At 32.2% G+C, this 20,732-nt stretch overlaps 2 protein-coding genes and 1 pseudogene across 3 annotated transcripts; 1 reads left to right on the top strand and 2 right to left on the bottom strand.

Moving 5' to 3' along the window:
- The first annotated feature begins 379 nt into the window (after window positions 1–379).
- Window positions 380–3,306, top strand: LOC100806560 (probable receptor-like protein kinase At1g11050). The gene has a single exon (XM_003547482.5). It carries the CDS (start codon window positions 854–856, stop codon window positions 2,801–2,803), a length of 1,950 nt encoding a protein of 649 aa, XP_003547530.2. The 5' UTR covers window positions 380–853; the 3' UTR covers window positions 2,804–3,306.
- Window positions 3,307–5,947: 2,641 nt separating this feature from the next.
- Window positions 5,948–8,416, bottom strand: LOC100499960 (uncharacterized). 2 transcript variants are annotated; one of them, XM_006596895.4, is made up of 5 exons: window positions 8,233–8,416; window positions 7,892–7,950; window positions 7,616–7,791; window positions 6,697–6,799; window positions 5,948–6,291 (listed from the first exon to the last, which is right to left on the bottom strand). In XM_006596895.4, the coding sequence occupies exons 1-4, from the start codon at window positions 8,329–8,331 to the stop codon at window positions 6,708–6,710; spliced, it is 426 nt and encodes a 141-aa protein (XP_006596958.1). In that variant the 5' UTR covers window positions 8,332–8,416; the 3' UTR covers window positions 5,948–6,291; window positions 6,697–6,707.
- A 2,766-nt stretch (window positions 8,417–11,182) lies between these two features.
- On the bottom strand, window positions 11,183–13,533 carry LOC100799453 (vicilin-like seed storage protein At2g28490; annotated as a pseudogene).
- Window positions 13,534–20,732: the final 7,199 nt, after the last annotated feature.

Genomic DNA, 20,732 nt, shown 5'->3' with positions numbered 1-20,732 from the left:
TATATAGGAAAAGTCAAAGAACATGTATTATGTAAAAAAGAAAAAAACACACCATCTGGCATCTGCATCCCAACAATTACTCTCCCCAATGGTCCATGTCGGCAAACACAACACTTGCCAGCCACTAATCTGTTCCAACATTGAAATTCTGGCTTCCATAGTCCTACTTACTCATTGACTACAACTGATATTGTCACCCTCAGTCAGTCTTACTCAAATAAAAAGAAAACATTAACTACAGTACAATCACATCAGCTCCTATGTATTATTTATGTGACAGACATTGACAACGTGTGAAAAGTTGAAATAAATATCCCCATTCACATATATCAATCATAGTGAGTATAGTATTAATATTCCTTCATTCGTTCGTTGTCACTATTGGTAATCCACGTCGACGCATTGTGCAATGCAAAGTGGCAAAGTCAGAGCACCTTATTTGCTTTTATACAATGCAAGTAGCAACAAATACAGCCGCCTCAGCCACCGCCACGAGAAGAGCGCGTGCATCAACGCTCTTCCATTCTTTATTAATCAACTATTCTTGCTTTGGACTCACGTCGCGCGTAGCTTACACTCTCCTTTCTAGAAATGAAAGGAGACCAGCAGATAGATACACATACACCTAACGCAGCCAGAAACAAGAGATTTGGAGTTTTTGGCCATTCCTCATGTTGATCATTGATTCATCTCCCTTAATAGCAATTTCACAAAATCAGCATCATCTTTTGTCTCACTCATCTCAAATCCCAAAACAAAACCACTCCCAGATTCATAAATAGAAACAAAAACATCAAACTCCGTGTGGCATAGCATAGGTTGCGTTATATATTGTACTAATTAGCACAACACCATGAGGATGAAGATTGTTGTGATGCTATTGCTACCTTTGATGTTTGCACTGTTTTCATGCACGAGTTCTGCAAATACAACTACATGCCCCATGGACTTGAATTATGTGCTGAGAATCCCATGGAACACTTCTGCTTGCCACAACTTCCAACAAACTTTGGCGGCTAAAAATGGAACCGATGCAAACACTTGTTGCATATCTCTCTTGTCCCTCTTCGGCATAGGACTTGCACAGCATCTCAAGGAGACTTCTCAGTTCCAACTCCCAAACCTTGCCACCTCCCTTTCGTGCATCCAAGACTTCCAATTAAAGCTCTCTTCCCTCTCTCTCCCCAGCAACCTCGCTGACACCTGCTTTGACCCACTTCAGTTTGTGATCTCCCCAAACATCTGTGCTGGAATTCAAACCATCCCTGATTGGACCAAAAAGCTTGGTCAGTCCACACCACTCAACACTGCTTGCAAATCAGATCTGACTGATATCTCTCTCTGTGATGTGTGTCTGCAAGCTGGCTTACAGGCCAAGCAGGTGCTTATTTCTATTGATGGTAATGCTTCACATTCCATTGACTGTTTTTACTTTGCCATTCTCTATGCTGCTGGGGTTGTCAATGAGTTTGGACCTGAAAGCAATGGTGCTGTCAGTTGCATTTTTAGCATATCGGTTTATTCACAAGGGGGCTCTGGGGGAAAGGGTCACCAGGCTCTTGTGTTTGGTTTGACAGGTGCCGGGATTGCTTTGTTGGTCATGTCTTCCTTTTTGGGGATTTATGCATGGTATGACAGGAAGCATAGGAGAAAAAAGCTTGAGACTTTTCAGTTTGATTTTGACCCTGAGGAACAAGGCTCTAGGCCTAGATTGAGACCCAATACCGGGTCAATTTGGTTCAAAATTGAGGAACTTGAGAAGGCTACTGATAACTTTTCATCTAAGAACTTCATTGGCCGAGGTGGGTTTGGGATGGTCTTCAAGGGAACCTTGTCTGATGGAACTGTGGTGGGGGTTAAAAGGATCTTGGAATCTGATTTTCAAGGGGATGCTGAGTTTTGTAATGAGGTGGAGATCATTAGCAACCTCAAGCACCGGAATCTGGTGCCCCTTAGGGGCTGTTGTGTGGCTGAGGAGAATGAGAATTATGATGAAAGGGGAAGCCAAAGGTATCTTGTGTATGATTACATGCCAAATGGGAACCTGGAGGACCATCTCTTTTTATCAACGGACTCTCAGAAAGCAAAAGGGTCATTGACTTGGCCTCAGAGGAAAAGCATAATCTTGGATGTGGCAAAGGGGTTGGCCTATTTGCACTATGGAGTTAAACCTGCTATTTTTCACAGAGATATCAAGGCCACCAATATACTACTTGATGCAGATATGAGGGCAAGAGTTGCTGATTTTGGACTTGCCAAACAAAGTAGGGAGGGCCAGTCTCATCTCACAACTAGAGTGGCTGGAACTCATGGATATCTAGCACCAGAATATGCACTCTATGGTCAACTCACTGAGAAGAGTGATGTGTATAGTTTTGGTGTGGTTGCTTTGGAGATAATGTGTGGGAGGAAGGCTCTTGACTTGTCTTCATCAGGATCACCAAGGGCATTCTTGATCACAGATTGGGCTTGGTCATTGGTGAAGGCTGGGAAGATAGAAGAGGCTCTTGATGCTTTCCTGGTGAAGGATGAGAACTTTCCTAGTTCAAATCCAAAGAGCATAATGGAGAGGTTTTTGCTGGTGGGAATTCTGTGCTCCCATGTGATGGTTGCTTTGAGGCCAACAATTGCTGATGCTTTGAAGATGTTGGAAGGTGACATTGAGGTTCCACAAATCCCTGATCGCCCTATGCCACTTGGCCATCCTTCGTTTTATAATAATAATAATAATGATGGCAGTACTTTTAGCATATCCCCAGCATTAAGCGGCCCCAAATTGCAAACTGGAGACATGCTCAGGTAATGAAGAATTTATCTTATATTGCTTAAAAATGTAGAAGAAAAAGTGGAAGCTATTTCTATTCTAAAGTTTGACAAGGATTCATTCAAATCATGTTTGGTAAGACCACTTCATTTGAGGTTAATAAACTGATGAGTGTCATGGTACAAATAAATTCTCAAGATCGAAGCTAGCAATGACTGTGGGACAGGTCTTGTTTGCCTCAACAAATTCTATGAATGGCCAACCATGAAGAAACTTAGCAATTAGCAGGGCATGATTATAACCAGCTACCAAGGAAGCTAGGGTCATTTAAATAGCTGAGGATAGGTATATTATAGTTATAGGAATTTAGGACATAATAGGACGAATGTCTTGTAAAAAGAAGGTTGCATTTTCCACTTTCATTTGTTTTCTTCTCAATTTTCTTGTGAAACGAATAAAGGCTCATGTATATAAAGGAAAATGTTAAGTTGGCCGGAACCTTAAAGTGACGTTGGGTTGTATTCTCAATTTCTTTCTCCTGAGTGAAGTCTCCCCTGTTTTATATATTATTTGTTAAGTTTCCTATGTTATCTTAAGCTAGATTCACATAAATTATTTACTATTGCAAATTTTCTATTTTTATTTTTTAATTTTATGTCTTGACACTTTTTTTCCTAAATAATTCTTATTCTTTCTAATTTAAAACCTAGTCTTCCCTTCCCTTCGTATTATTCTTTCTCACCTTGTCAATTAGAAGAACACTCATTCCAACATCATCAAGCAAAAGAGTACTTTTTGTGCGTTGCTTCTTGCATCGTATATAATGCCTCCTACCTCCATTGTATGCATATAATTATTATATGCTTTATCATAAATCTAGAGGTTGGAGGCATTATATGCATTGTGTAAGATGAAGATTCTTATCTCTTTCATCTTTCAAAAAAACTTGAGATTTTGTTTGACAAGGTCTCTTTTGTTTGACAACGGTCGATGGCCAAATAGAAGGCACAACGTAAGAAACGGCGTGCGGAAAGTGCTCTTTTACTTGATGACGGTTGGTTTAGTGTTCTTGTGATCAACGAAGCGGGAAAGAGTGATACACAGGAAAGGAAAGATTAGGTTTAGAATTAGGAAGAATAAGAATTGCTTAGGGATAAAAATGTCTTTTAATAAAACATATAATAAAAATAAAAATAACAAATTTACAAAAAGGTCTTTGAACTTTAATTACAAAAACTAAAAATTGAACTGAATGATCTAACGGAACAATATACGCCACGTGACATTGCATAATTGATTAACATATAAGTCATATTGATTTTTCAAGTGACACCAAAATAATAATCTTAATAGACTTCATTTTATGTGTGTATATTTTAATCCAAACATAACCAAAGTCATTTAGTTAAATATTCTATAGTTGATACATTATATTTACTTTGCTGCATATTATGTCCCGTTTGTCAATTTAGTTAATCTCCAATATTTTGAGGACTAAAAATCAAGTAGGCTTTTAAAGTGATCACGTGCGCACACCTACTTCAAGTACTACTCTTTTTGTGTGTGTTGCGGTCTTGTTAGTATCCAGCAAATTTTCCTTGATGAGCAAATCAATTCTGCCTTCCATCTTATTCTTAGTTTAAAAGCGATTTAAGGAGCACATGGAATAAGATTTGAGTGTCTTAATACAAACAAAGAGACAAATCAAAGAAATTCTACAGCGGTAAAAAAAGAAATAGAGAAGCTCAAATATGCAATATAGATAGATGGTCAGGATGTATATGCTAAAGAGAAGCAAACAGGATTCAGGATGTATATGCTAAAGAGAAGCAAACAGGATTATGTCTTCAGATTATAGCACAAACACTCCTTTCAATGCCATCACCACTCCTTCATTCTTCACCAACACTATGTCTTGGATTCTAGGCCAGGAGGCCCACCAATAATATATATAGTCAATAAGTTTTACAATTTTTAATTAATTTGCTTATCCAAACTTGCAGCCTTCTTGGACGCTCTCACTACATGGTGCTAAATTGAATAAATTCTAACCACAAAAGTGCATAGCCATTTGCTGCATCATTATTGTTTGTACGTTTATGTGGTCCGGATTCACAGGATCGGTTTGTACAGAAATATAATAGCGATGTTTGATTGATGTAGAATGCCTTTAGTAACAAAAGAAGGTTGCCTAGTTTTGTTGTTGCTGCTGCATGTGGTCTGGATTCCAATACCTTGCATTTGTACTATATAAGCGCTAGCATTCACAAAGTTGTTCTATGAAAGTTAAAATATGCTTGAAATGACATGCTTGATAAATTGATTTCACAATACGAAGCTTCATACTTTGTGAAGAAAATATATGTATTTTTCTTCCTCTTTTTACCTAAGAATCATTTAGTGACAAAATCAGATGAGAATGCTTCTATAAGCGACTCATGAATTCTCATTAAAATAAGGTAATAATTGTCCAAATTAAGATAAAATGTTTTAAAAGGTACTTCACTAACTAGTCAAGATAGTAAGGGATTACCAAGTGAGAGAACACAATTTGATAAGCAATTTGTTAGGCTTTTGGATGAGAAATATTCTCAAAATGTTTTGAACCATGAAATGGGAGTCACCAAAGAGAAGCAAACATGATTTGAGTTGGTGTTTGTGATAAACCAAATTATTTTCTTTAGCAAGACATAAGGCCAACCAACAAAAAACCCATCATTAGCCTTAGCCTTGTCAAGAGGGGCATGAGATTTTATCTGAATCATGGCCGTTCCATTCGTTCAACGTCAAGCCACATGAATTACAGCCACCTCTCTTTCACTTTCACATACACCACGAGCTTACGAATCTATCAATCTTCAAACTAACTATAATTTCTCTATTTATATACCAAAACAATGGCACATCATGTCATTTGGATGGACAAGTTATAAATGCAAGAGATCCCCTCTAAGTGCAAGTAATTTTTTAGAACACTCCTTAGTGTTCAAAAATCATCTAACTTCATAAACTTACCCATAGATTAAATAAATAGATTTTTTTCTCACTTACTAACGAGGTGGGGATGAGAAACTAGTTACTCGTGCCCCTGCACTGTCTATCAACACATCTTTCCAGCATGCTTTGTTTGCACATAAGAAGGCGATTATAGGATATTAGGATGGTATAATCCCATAAAAATAATGAGCATTCAAAAGATCGAATGATTATATAAACAAATCCTGAAGTACGATTCATGATTCACTGATCATTGTATTGAAACTTTTAACACTGACAAGCCACTATCAGTTTTGTAGAGTATAACTAAACCTAAAAAGGAAAATTGTGGAGCATAACAGAAAGAAATTGTGGTAGTGTACGGAGTTAGTTCTTAACTCACAACTGCTACGTCGAACAAACAAATGCTGATCAGAACAGAGAAGAATGAATGTCTCAGCCTGAACCCAAAGGTGTTTACTAATCTGGGATGAGCACCACCTGCAGTAAAGAGCTAGTTGCAATCCAGATAATGACTGTGCCTGACAAAACTATAATCAATCAATTGGCATGCAATATAAAAGGATAGCAAATTCATTAAATGAAAAAAATTAAAGGAAGAATTATAATTTAGAATATGGCAGCTAATATATTTCAAATCTAAGATGATTAACCAAAAGAATGGTGAATAGTTCATATGTTGACTTAATTAACTATTCTTCCAGTTAATTCATCCTAAACTGATAGCTAGTTCACTAAAATATCCTAAGTTGCAGCTCTACCAAAATTAAGAATGGGAGGTTAAATAGAAAGAAAGGTGGCTACCAAACACACTGATTTAGCACCACCAACCTAGATTTTAAGTGCCCCCCCCCCCCCCCCTAGGCACTAATATTACAAGACTCCATAGAGAGAAAAGAATATAGGCGCAGGGGGTGGGTGTCTTGGTAGCATACCTCAAAAGTTGTTATAATTCTTTGTCACTTTCAAGTGCTTTTGCTGCTGCCTTTTCAGCTTCTTCCAAAACAAAGGTTTTCATTGATTCAACATCTCTTGTACCTGACCAATTGCACCACATGCAAAAAAAAAAATATTAGATTTATGATCTACCAAATCTCACCTTAGCTTTGGTTGGGATAAGGGAAGTAGCTGTTACAAGTGTCCTCTAAATAAATTATATAAAAGAATAAGTAATAAAATAATCTATGATAAAAAGATCACAATTTTCTCATTAAAGAAAATCTTTCTTCCTTCAGGGATGATTAAATAAAAAGGAAACAGATCATAAAAAGCTTAAATCCACTGCTAACAGGTAGTTTGCAGAAGTATGTCCCTTCAAGTACCTGTGACTTGAATAACTGCTAACTGTGATGGGAAAATCTTACTATAAAAAAGCTTTGAAACACTGAATTTATTGGTAGGATATGAGGATACACATGATACCCTATATAGAGGCATAAACCACAATCTCTGATAGATAACTAGAAAACTCATTTGATATTCATCATTATTTAGCACAAGTGAAAGGTGCCCCCTTGCACCTTCATTCATAAGCCGAAAGTATGTGTGAAGGTTAGAGGTTAGAGCCATCAAAATGACAATGGCTGAGAAAGATTGATTGTATAGATGCAATGACTGAGTTGATCCCTTGTTTGGTTTTTCCAAACTTGACAGGTAAGAACCCCAAAAGAATGCTAATATTTTTTTCCTAATCCAAGGCAAGTTATAAGAAATCAAGATATATAAACAAACATGAAACATCAACTAGTCATAAATCATAATTGGTTACTGATGGGTCATTAATAGTGAAAGCTTAAGCTTGAGCACATGATTTAAAAGTCCACCATTCGGCAAAGGGAAAGAAATAGTAATTACCTTGGTATCTGGCTACTTCCTCGCCATCATAGAAAACCTTAAAGGTAGGATATGAATGAATATCAACTTTGGAACACACTGCTTTGTCCATGCCGCAATCGACTTCTCCAACCTCTATTTCATCTTCTCCTTCCATTGCCTTCCCCAAATCATCCCACAAAGAACCCAGGTTCTTACTGGTAACCATCATCATTATTTCACAAGTTAGAAAACAATAAAAGCAGGTTCAGCATCAATCAAGTGTAGACTATTGCAGTGTATAAAAGAGTTAATCACCAATGCTTGCACCAGGGAACGCAGAATTTCACAAACCATGCAGTGTCTTTCTCCTTGATCTAGATAAAAGTAATTGATAAATGAGATCATGTACATTTCTATAACAGCTTTTATGTACAAAATAAATAAATATATAAAATTCTCCCATAAGCTCATGTACGCATAGACACAAACCCCTAATTAAACAACTTACAAACCTATTTGCATCTGTAGAGGCAAAATTCGATAGAATAATATTATTATTGGGATTTAAAGAGTAAATTGGGGCATGAAAAAGGGGGAAAAAAGAAGAAGAAGAAGAAGAAAAGGCGGAATCTGGATAGAGAGAAGAAGTAACCTACCTTATCATTAAACGTATCAGAGGATAACGTTATAACCTCGGATTGGGTTCGGAGAAATAAGGAGAGAAGAATGAGAGAGATAATTGTGTGAGTTCTCATGGCTGAAGCCTGCGTGATCTACCCTAACCTTTCTTTCTTCTCTACCGCGTCCAAATGTTGTCTGCACTGCAGATCTTTCATCCACGTGCTATGCGCGTGATTCATATATATATTTTCCCGCTTCGCCTATTGTATTTTTTTTTATATTATTTTATTGTTTTTCTTGTAAATTGTTATTAATTCAATATGAATAAAAAGTAATCCTCACATTTATGACTTCATTATATAACTTATAATTGTATAATAGACATTTATATGACTATTTTATCAATTCATTTTATTTATAATTTCATTGTTTCAATTATATCTTATTAAGATGATTTTATAATAAATGAGATAATTGATGCTTAAAATTAATCTTTGGAGTTTAATTTTATTATCAATGTAATGATTTTTACATTGTTAACTAGTTAAAAAAATATTTATATACTGTAATTTAAGTACATTTATAATAATGCCAGTGTATTCTATTTAAATTCTAAATCTTCGTTATGATTACTAATATTTTTAAATTTATTCTCACACTAAATGAATGTTTAAAGACAAAGGATAAATATTGAATGCAAATCAATCCAAATTGACCTATAATTTATAGTTTATTATCGTACTTTCTCAGTAAAAAAAAAGGACTTAATTAAAATCAAATCATAAACACTCTTTATTAAAACCAACATAGTATAAATAATTAATAAATATGTGGTTAGGAATTTGATCTACTTATTTCGTATGATAGGAGAGCATTTGTTAAAAAAGATTATTTTCATAAATAAATCTTAATAGTTAATACTCTAAATTCACCTAAAACACACTTTATTAAAATAGAAAATTAATTAGGGCCTAAGTAAGAATAGAAAGTTTGGTGTAATATTTAGGTTTAAATATCTTCTTGTTGTTGTAAGTTAGTGTTTTTTTTTTAATTTCTGTGAGTTCATTTTTTTTTAATTTTAGTTCTTATAAGTTCTTTTTTTTTAATTTTATTTTTGTTAAGATATTTTATTTATTTTTAATTATGTAAGTTTGTGTTTTTCTAATGTTAATCTCTGAAAGATTTTAATTTTTTTATTTATAGTGTCACGAGTTCGCGTTTGTGGCAAATATGATAAAAAATAAAATAAAAAAGCAGGGTAGGGTGCTTTTCAAATAAATTATGTATTGCAATTAGGAACAAAGCTGAAATTAGCGAATATTTTAAAGGGATGCAGGTTTTGATACATAATAAGTGGAATCGTATTTGCTAGTTTCGGGGGAGATGCTAATCCTGTTAAAGGGCCAACGTGAAGCTTATACTTGCTCAGAAATTTTGTGGAAGTAGTCTTTTGTGACAGTTGTTTTATGTTTCGTTGGGTTGGGGGTGCTGTATTTTTTCCAGCAAATGTCTCATGTTCGTGAGTAATGTTAAATCTTCCTATTATATCTTTTTACAAATTTATCTACTACATTTTATTTTTAAGTATTGAATAAAAAAAATATTTATTATCTTAAAGGTATAAAACACATTTAAAACTTACTATAAGGAGGATTTATAAGAAAATATAATAAGAGGATTAAGAATTATTCCTTATATGCATATATATTGTTTTTAGTGGTCACTTCTTGTGGCCATTCTATTTTTTTTATTTTTTTTATGTTTAATGAAATGTTTGGCCTTATTTAGATAGTTCAAATGGATCATAATTTTAAATCGTTAGATTAATTTTATTCATTTACACTAGATTATCCCTCCCACAAATCTCTCAGTATTCGCATAGATCCACACCCCAAACCTTCCCTTTTCTATTTGCACAAATATATCTCCCCCCTCCCTCGTTTCCGGAGATCTTTCTAACACTGACGACCATGATCTGCATGTCTCTGGAATCCACTGGTTTAGAGCATGCCACACCAGATCCACAACCTCATCAACTTTACCAAAGTCACACCAGATCCTCGTTAGCACTAACTTCGTCACCATCACAATTTGAACAAGCATCGTGACGGGTCCACGTCCAACGCTCTAGAATTCTCAAGCTCATGGTACGCTCGTACTAGATCTACAATGACACCAAGTTTGTCAAAGCCCATATGCACGACACCAAATTCCTCCATATATATCCACATTCGTTTCAGTTCCTTATTATTTCTCTTTATTTGTTTATGTATTTATTTACCCCACTCGCTCATTGGTGGAACTTCGTGTTTGTGTTGTTTATTTGATGTTGTTGCATTTGTTGATTTCAAGCACTAAGTTATGGATTGCAAAGTTTTTATTGACAATATATAGTTTTTGAGTGTTGAGGGGTTTCTATTCAGCCTTGGAGGATCCTTGTGATATATTTTTTTGGATTATTAGTGTTCACAGAGTTTAACAGGTTTGGGGGTTGGAGAATGCTATGAATTTCAATGTGGAAACGTTTGTCTCCATCGTTTTGGAGTTGGTGAACAGATCTGGGGTAGGGAGAGGGGGAGAAGAGAAGGGAAAAAAAGAGCATTGTCGCCAGAAATTGTGTCCGACGGCGGTTCTGGGAAGAAAACATGAATTAGATAGGAAAGATGTATGATAGAAATAAGCGATGAATCTTATGATAAAAAATTGTGGTCCATTTTGAATCACATATGAAGATAGTTCACCTTAAAAAGAACCAACAGCCTAACAAAAAAGGCAAGATAAACTGAATTGAGAGTGTGTTCCAACTAACAAATTAAAGCAGAAACCAATATGAAGGTGATTGAATTGAAATGAAACCAGTTGACTTTATTCACTAATCAGCACAACTCGTGAATAATGATCTAAATTCTCAACTCTTAACCAAAAGGAAAACAAAACTCGAAATATTAAGCTTATTCTTAAGTACTCTTAACCATTTATAAAAAATCAAAAGCCCATAACCATCTCATTCTTTGTAAGCTTTTGAACCCTATCCACCACCACTTTGTGATCATGTGCATGTGCAGTCCATGGAGTTGGTAGAATCACAGCTTCATGTTGTGCCCTAGCCATGCGCCTCATGGTCTCCTCGCTCACACCAAATGCAGCAGCAAGCTCGGGTCCCACCATGGTCCTCATGAGTGACGTGGCACCGACCAGAAATTGTGGCCTGTTCTTCTGAGCCGAGGTGGTGAAGCCAAAGAACTCAAGTGGTTCGTTCTTTGATGCTATTTGGCAGAAAGCAAAGTACCTTGGAATGAAGAACACGTCCCCTTCTTTGATGTGGGCATCCATATATATTGCGTTACTTCCGTTTGGAAACACTATTTGGATTCTGCCTGACCCTTTCAGCCCTATGCCATACTCTTTTGCCCTTGGATTCACATGGGGTGCCATCCTTGATGCCAGACATACATAGTCAATTCATGCACAAAAATAATTACTAAAACTTTGCAAGAATTTCATAATCAAACATTGTGGAATGTTTCTTATAAGTTTTTTTGTGTTGTTTTTGGATAAGAACTAAAATTTCATTTGGGTAATCAATTTGGCTTGAGAGATATGAGTTTTGTAGATAAAAAATGACTAAAAGAAAATATTTCACTAAAGATAGTCAATCAGATTTTTGATAGAGATTAATCATCTCTTAAATACTTCTCACCAATATTATAATCATAAATATATATATATATATATATGGTGAATTTTAGAATAATCAAATAGAAATATTGAATTTGCTTGCATATTTACCGCCGAGAGATTGACATGATAAATGCCGACGCCAGAACTTTTGAGTGGAGAATACTCAGAGCCATCTTGATCAACGCTCCAACCATAGCAGTTCTTGAAATCTGGCTTTCTGTCATAGAGGTTGCAAGAGAGAGGGGATGTTTTAGTAACCTTCTCCCTTGTGTTCTTGACCTCATCCTCAAATACAGATTCCAAGATCTTCCTCCAGGACCAACTTGTCTGTTGCTCTTCTTCATCAACAAATTCCTCTTCTTCCTTTCCTTCTTCTTGTTGCACTATCTCCCTCAGGTGATACAGTTTGTCTTCCTCCTTAAGTTGAAGGAACTTGGTCCATATGGTTGTGGCATGTGAACCCCCACGTACACAATTGGGCCCTCGTGTTGCCCAGTGAAGATTTTTCGCAACTCTTCTCCTGATGCCTGCAGGGTGCATGTCTTTTTAGGGTTGTGTATGCATGTTTGGTGACATGATTCTCCAAAATGTTATCTACTAAGTTATTAGCTTACGTACGTTAAAAGCAGTTTCAAGGATTTCAGACTCGAATCCAGAAAGTAATGAGGCTGGATGGGCTCCTCCTTCAATATAGAAGGACTGCAACACATAGCACAGGAAAAAAAATATTGGAAATTACTATCCAGAAGGATTAATCATAGTCAAATGAGTCACATATTTTTTTTTCTTCAAAATTATATATAGCTAGAGAGTTTTTAATTATTATGGATGCATGCATGTACCTGGAAAACATCAACTCCCAAGCTCTCAGAGGGGTCAATGCTGCAGATAATGTGAAGCTTTTGAGCCTCCTCTACGTTCACTAGATAGAATATGCAGAACCAGCTGGAATTTGGTATACATCTCCCATCTTCAAATGCCTTTCCGCCAGCTTGGCTTTATATATGAATCCCAACTTTGCTTCCCCTGAAACCAATGTCCAAGTAATTAACTCCCAAATTCTCAAATTCCCAACATATATACTTCTATTGGAACCAAAATAGACATGTTAGAAAGAAAATGGGTCATAAAAAATGGACACTATTGTTTGTTGCATTTTTAAAATAGCAGAGAATAAGACATGAAAAGTGGTACATTAACATAACAGTTTCATTCCTTTTAATTGGATTTCAACTCCATAAAAAATGAAATGTATTATTATTATTTTCATTGACGAATCAAAATATGACACATGACAGACATCATCTAATAAAAACGTGACACGTGACCGTTAGCATCACTTCTTAACGGTCAACTTCTAATTGTGGCCTGGGAACCAACATTATACGATTTTACAAAATAGGAGGATCAAATTCGTGAATTAAATTAATGGAGGATCAAATCCAAAACTAGAGATAAATCGGGGGACCAAAAATACAATTTTACTTTGATTTTTTTTATAAAAAATACAAAATTTGGTAAGTCATATTTTTTATTTATTTTACGATCTTCACTCATAATTTTTAAAAATTTTAATAAATTCTAACAAATAAGAGAGAATGCTAAAAAAATATATGTTACATAATATTACCTTGGATGTTATATATAACTGGCATTATTAGTTACATTTAACACGGAACGGGATTTTTCCTTTTTTCCCCTATATATAACTGGCATTATTAGTTACATTTAACACGGAACGGGATTTTTCCTTTTTCCCCCTACTAAAATAAACAATGTCCTGTCCCTGCCTTGATAATATGTTGGACTATTGTAGAAGTTTTGAAAAAGATATCTTTATTTTTATACATGTAAAAAAGTAGAAGTGAGAGTTAGGGGGAGGAATGTAAGGCCAGATTTTAAAAGGTCTGAGTCTAATCTATGATAAATTTTTGAGGTTTGAGCCTGACTTATAGTCTATCAAAAACTTTTATTTTGGCTCGACCTGACCTTTTTAAAAACCTAGTATGGTAGTCTTTTTAAAAGTGTTCTTCACATTAAATCTTTAATATTCCTTCTTTAGAGTAGGAACCTAATAGGAAAAAGTTAAAATAAAAGGAAACAAAAACGAATAAAAACAATGAGGAATATAAAGGGACACATGATTCATACCTAAATTATAATTAAAGTCTTAGTTGCTTATAGGAATGAAAGTTATGGAGAAGTAATGTGTAACCAAAGTCTGTTAGTTTAAAAAAAATTAATTGTAACAAAAAAATAATATAAATATACATTGGTACCAAAAAAATAATATAAATATATATACATATATATAGAGCGGCCTATCATGCTTATCAGGCTTTTTAATAAGCCTAAGCCTAGTCTATTTAATTTAATAGGCTTCTAAAAAAGTCTAAGCCTGACCTTTTAATTAAATATGCCAGTTCAGGTCAGACTTTATGTAGGTCAGGTCGCAGGTTCCTGTAAATCGATTTGGCCTATTCTTATCCCTAGTGAGAGTATTTTATAATTTTAGTTTTCCCCTCATTTTGAGGTTAAAATAGTAATTTAATTGACATTTTTCCGCTCACAAATTTAACACATAATTGTAATTTTAATTTTTTTTGCTTAGTTTTAGAATAAAAGAGTAAATGTAAATGTAACATATATAAATTTAATTTTGGAAATTCTCCCATAAGTGCCAATCTATGCTAATTAATATTTATTATTATTGCTTGAATCAATCAAAATCAAAATATCATTAAAATTCTAATTTCGTTAAAGAATTATTTAAATATAGTACTGAATAAAATTGATTTAGGTTTTGTAGTATTATCTTTATGTAATATTTTAATTTTGAATAATATGATTAAATTTTAGTTTTAAATGGAATTATCTTTATGGTCTATTCTTTCTAAGAAAATGGTTGTACTTTATTTTAATTTATCACATAATAAATTATATAAAAATCAAGTTATTAATTAGATATGATTAACAAATAAATATAAAAAATTCTAATTAAGTTTAAAGATCATTTTTTTATCTAATTTTTTTAAAAAAATACACATCACGATTCATAGCATTCAAAGTCATGCTGCCAATCTTGCTAATGAAAAGATTTTATAACTAATTATTTTATTCAGATAATTTTATCAACAATTTAATTTCAAGCTTTCTAAAGAGTAATATTTTTTATAAAAATTATAATTGTAAGAGTAAATATAAGACAAGTATCTTAAAATACACTCTTTATCGATACAACATTTCAATTATGCTCATAAAAAAATGTGATAACTTTATAACATATGAGATTTTGCTTCCGATCATATAAATTTGGGCATTTATACATAAAAAAAAATCTATGGTTAAATAAGAAAAATAAAAGCAAAAATAATTTTTTCATTTTCATAAATGTTAAAACATTCAAAATTTATTTTTGTATACTCAATATATTTTTTATCATCACAAAATTAAAATATATGTCATTTTTTTTTATCACAAGCAAGGTTGAGGGACGTGTGAATTACTTTTTTACACTAGTTATATACATAATCAATATAAAAAATATCACATGTACATTAATTATATATCATCAATGTAAAAGATCTTTATTGTAGATTTGTATTATTGTAAATTTGTATTAAGCAGAATATATTTTTAAGTTAAAAAATAACACATTTAAATTTTGTAAGAATATAAAATGTATTGAAAATTTTGTAAGAAGAATTTTAAATATTTTCATATTTATAAGGATAAAATACATATTTTAGTAAAAAATAAAATTCAAATAAAATACTCAAATTTTTTTGTTTATACGGTGCGATCCCCGGATAAAAAAAATAGTTATTTTTAAAGTAGATTTAAAATATCCGGATCAAACTTAATTGTTTGAATATAAAATTTAATATTTTCTAAAATTATGAAAAATACGTGAGGATTATTATTTTAAATGATAGCTAAAATGAAAAAAGAAAATAGAAATTCCACTTTTCATTCACAGTATTATACTATTATATTACTGTGAACTACTACTCTTTCATTTTGAAGTTGTGGTGCATGTTTTCTTTCATTTCTTTTATGCACTTCTCTTTCTTTCTGTTCTACCACTTTTTTCTGCAGCTATTTCTTCTCTCCATCAATCATCTATCTCTTTCGTACTTTTCTTTATCTCTGTCCACTAGCAAATATATTTTCTTGGTGAAGAGATATAAGTTTACACTTTTATTAATAATAAAAAAATATCAATTTATTTGTTTGTTAAACAGTATTTTCTAGATATTAATTAGGTTGAAATTAGAATACCAAGAACCTAATATCTAGTTTGAAGTTATTAATTATATGTGAAAATAGTATAATTAATATATTTTTGGAAAAATTTCTAATTTTCAAACAAATTTTTTAATTGAATTACTTGATCCAAATAAAAAGTTTGAAACACAAGAATTGCTTTATCTAAATAAAATATTTTGAAAGTAAAAGGAATTTAACTAAAGCAATTGAGTTTCCATGTTCAAATTCGATAGAATTTTAAAATCATCTATCCAAAAATTGCCTAATTGAATAAGAAAAGTTTCTTTTTTTTGGCTTTTTAAATTAGTGACAACCCTTTACCAGATAGCTGTTAATTTAAAACAGGTTTTAAAACTAAAAAAATAAAAAAAAGTCAAATAATATGTTTTTTATTTTAAAATTCTTATTTTAAGTTTTAATTTTAAATGATTTATAAGTTAGAAAAAAAGTAGACCAAACATAACATAACCTAAGACGTATATACACGACTAGTGTGACCTTGAGTCAACATTATTTATGGTGGATATTATTATAAATTTATAATAAACTAATAGATATGCATTCATGCGTGTATGACTTGTAAAAAAAGCCAGGCATACATGAAAACGGATATGTCAAAAGACTGCGCATTCATTATCGCAAAAAAGTGGGTGGTAGATGTATAAACCCGCGGCAAAAACTAAAGGCATTGGACCATTTGCAAGAAGAATATGGATGAAAAAAAAAAAGGCTAACTGCTACGACGAGACAAGAACCAAAGAAACTAGCAGAGAAAAATGAATAAAAGACATTATCTGTTTGCCTTTTTCCTCGAGTCTTCGTTCCCACTTGGACAACCAAATCTTGGGTATGAATATCATTAAGATTGGTTTCTGGTACAAACCTAGATAATATGTTGTCATGTTGCATGCAATGTATAGAAATAGAAGTTTACCGATTTCGATTTCTTTCATTGATCGGATTCGTGTGTGAACAAAATACTTCTAGAATTTCGTCGTCTAGTCGATTTCAAACTTTGCGTTTCTAACATTCATATAGATAGGTGGACGATCATTCAGACCGAACCTAATGCCACTACTCATGTGGATTAATATGAACCCACCACAGTACATGGCTACTTGTTCTAAATTCTTCAATTCTTCGTAGTTTTTTTAACAATACTCAGCTGGAAAGAAATGGTATAGAAAGCGCCCCATATATATAAAGATAACTTAGATAACTTTGTGTTCAGTGATCTTAATACAAAATCAAATTTTGTATAAGGTAGCCATCACTATACGGTATAAACAGCTAAGTATATATACATATCAGAACATCAATGATTCTTTCCCTGCAATTTAATTAAAGCATTACTTTTTCTGATATTTTTTTTTATAAAACTATCTTCATAAATTTATATATTTGTTTCTAATATTAATCATTCAGTTAATAGAGCTTGCTGGAATACGTATATAGAGATATTAAGTTGGCAAATATATACTACTAGCTACTAGCTAGCCTACTACTATATATGGGCATCAACTAGTGGCTCTCTTATGTGTGATTAGTTGCATAGCTAGTGCAGGGTAGAAGCTATCTTTATATTTTTAGAATATGGTATGTGATTCATGTTCCAGTAGTCGAAGAAGAAACCACGCTTACTATCAATGTCTCGAAGACAATGCATGAACAGCAGTTAATCTTTGCACACATTAATAGAGTATATATTCAACATTTTAACTCTAGAATTCGAACACATGAATGATATTTTCTAACTTTCCCTCCACAGATTTTCCAGCGTCATGAAAACAAAAAGCATAAAATTGAGGAAGTAGTAAAGTTAAGGATATAACTTATTTCAGTAGGTACAATAACTTATATATGTATATGACTGAATTGAAAGAGAAGCTGTTTTATATATATGGTTTCTGGACTATTTATAATTTTATATTGGAACGTGCCTGGAATAACGCGTACTATGTTGAATTTATATAGCTATAGCTGGAATTTGAGGGTTCTACAATGGAAGACAAGATTGGACGACTAAAAAAAGATTTTGATGATATATATATATACACGAAAGAATGACAAAAATCAATAAAATATAAAAAAATGATTTCAATTTATATACAATTTGTGTAATATTTCCACAAATTAATATCTAATGAGGATTTATATATCTTATTCTCATATAATATTAATGAATAAAATAATGTGATAAAGTATTCCAAATTTTATTGGTTGTGTAAGGATATTTTTAACTATAGTGTATATAGATTAAATTCTAAAAAATACTAGTATCACATCTTTTAACAATAAAAAATATTATTATATAGCCCTAGACCATCACATGTTCTGATGTCTATCATCATAGCCAATCTTCATGTCACATGCACATAATTGAGTTTTTCAAATTATAAGAAAGAGTTGATAAAATTAAGATATGTGTCAAGTGGAGATTGTTCAAAACCATGAGCATGTGGTGATCATATAATACATCATACACTAATTTCTTTTTTAATATATTCCTTTGAGCATATTTTTTTATTCATTAAAATTTATTAGAAATTATAAATTATTATGGATTGTGGATTAAAAAAATACATATGAATAAAAAAAAACTATTCTGGATTCCACTTTCTATTTAATTAACAGCCAAAGAAATGGTGGAAAACGTAATTTTGCATGTTTTTCAACCAAAACCCGGTCATATTCTTTCTTAATTACAGTATTTTTCTTCAAATGGAAACATCCCATGCCTCCCAATTCCATACATGCATTGACGTATACCATACTTTTTGGAATTTTATGTGTATAGTATTATCTTTATACATTATTTATTCTTCACTATCTTTATCAAGACATGACTTTTTGAAAAATAATTTTTAAGCCAACTATTCAAAATTGACTAATTAATTTATTATAATTCCTCTTCACTCGTATATAAGTAAAATATGATCTTATTCATTTAATTATATATTTTTATTTTTAATTATTATTTTTTATTTATGATAATAAATTCAAATGAAAAACATTTTAAAAATAATTTAAATTTTTATTTAAAATTAATTTTTTTTATTATATATGAGTACAAAGGAGGAAGTACTATATAAGTGGCGATTAAGATGTAACATACGCTGTGTAAAGTGTAATACACTTTGAGTCAATAAAAAGCAAATGTGTTTCCTTTCTTCACATTCTAAAAATAATGACATGTTGGTGAGAAAAAAGGAGTTATTGTCCACGATCACAAGAATGACGGACATCAATAAGTTGCCGACAGGTGACAATATCGTATGGTTGGGTTGCTTTATATATGTCTGCTCACTTGGGCAACACATGATATGATTTGAATTACAGCCTCCGAAAACGCGTTTAAGGGAGAGGGTAATTCATATGCCATCATAACCACACAGGTTTTTTGATTATAGTTCCACACCGTCACTTTCCCTGCCTCGGTGTTCATATGCTCTCTACATTAATGGTTTCTCTCGATCAAAGAGAGTCCAATTATCAAAGTATATCTAAAAGATTTTACTCATCAAGAGCACACTTAAAAAAAATTGAAAACTTAATATATTATGTATATATAAGAGTACCAAAATAAGTTAAACCAATTTGACTTTTAAAATTGAGTTTGAGTTGAACTTATTTTGTTATTGAATTGTAAATCTCAACCTAATTCAATTTGTCAACAAATCTCAACTGAATTGAATCTGAACCTAGTGAATTGCGAGTAAATTTAGGTTTGTTTGTAAAAAAAATATAAAACAGGGTTACTCATGACATGAGAACACCAAATGAATGAAAAATATATAAATTATAAAAGAATAAATATAATGTCACAATTGTAAATATGTATCCAACTAAGTTGCCTTGGAACAAATATTCTCTAGAAGCTATTATTATGAGTTAAATAAATATAGTGCAAACCAAAAAAAATTAAATTTATAATAATTCTCAAAACTTCAGTTTTAGAAAAGAATATTTAACCAAATATGAAATACCCAACAAAACATTTAAAAAAAAAATCTAAACTCGTATGTGAATCTAACCTAACCTAATCCGTTTTTGACCGGTTGAGTTAATGGGTTGTGTGGACAAGATTATGCATATGAAAAGGTTAAATCTCATAACTTAACCAGTCCATTTTAACATATTGAAAGGATTGACCAATCAACCCATTTTAACATCTCAAATTTCATACTTTACCCCTTCTAAAATTTGACGAATTCAAAGATATGAATAGTAAGTTTATTCAAATAAGAGAGTCAGTCAATTTGATGTTAAAAGAAATTGCAAATAGCTCTTTTAGTTAACATAATAATTGTCTTTATGCGTTATGACTAATTTATATTGAAACCTAATTAGCTATATATCCTTGGTTGTCGTTGTTTATGTAAAAAATAAATATAAAAAATCTTGGTTGTTGTTCGGTCTTCCATCTTGATCTTGCCTAGATTTGTGTTTTGATTGACATTATATCTACAAACGAAAATTTTGGTCCTGGTAGAACCATAACGAATCCAAAGTCACAAGGTCAAAAGTTACTTTGACAAGGAATTAAGCATATATTCATGAGAGATGAATCTTTTGAATGATTATA

This window comes from Glycine max, chromosome 15, assembly GCF_000004515.6.
Source record: "Glycine max cultivar Williams 82 chromosome 15, Glycine_max_v4.0, whole genome shotgun sequence".
Classification (NCBI taxonomy): domain Eukaryota; kingdom Viridiplantae; phylum Streptophyta; class Magnoliopsida; order Fabales; family Fabaceae; genus Glycine; species Glycine max.
The sequence above is the reverse complement of the archived record's forward strand: the minus strand, read 5'-3'. Positions and strand labels throughout refer to the sequence as shown.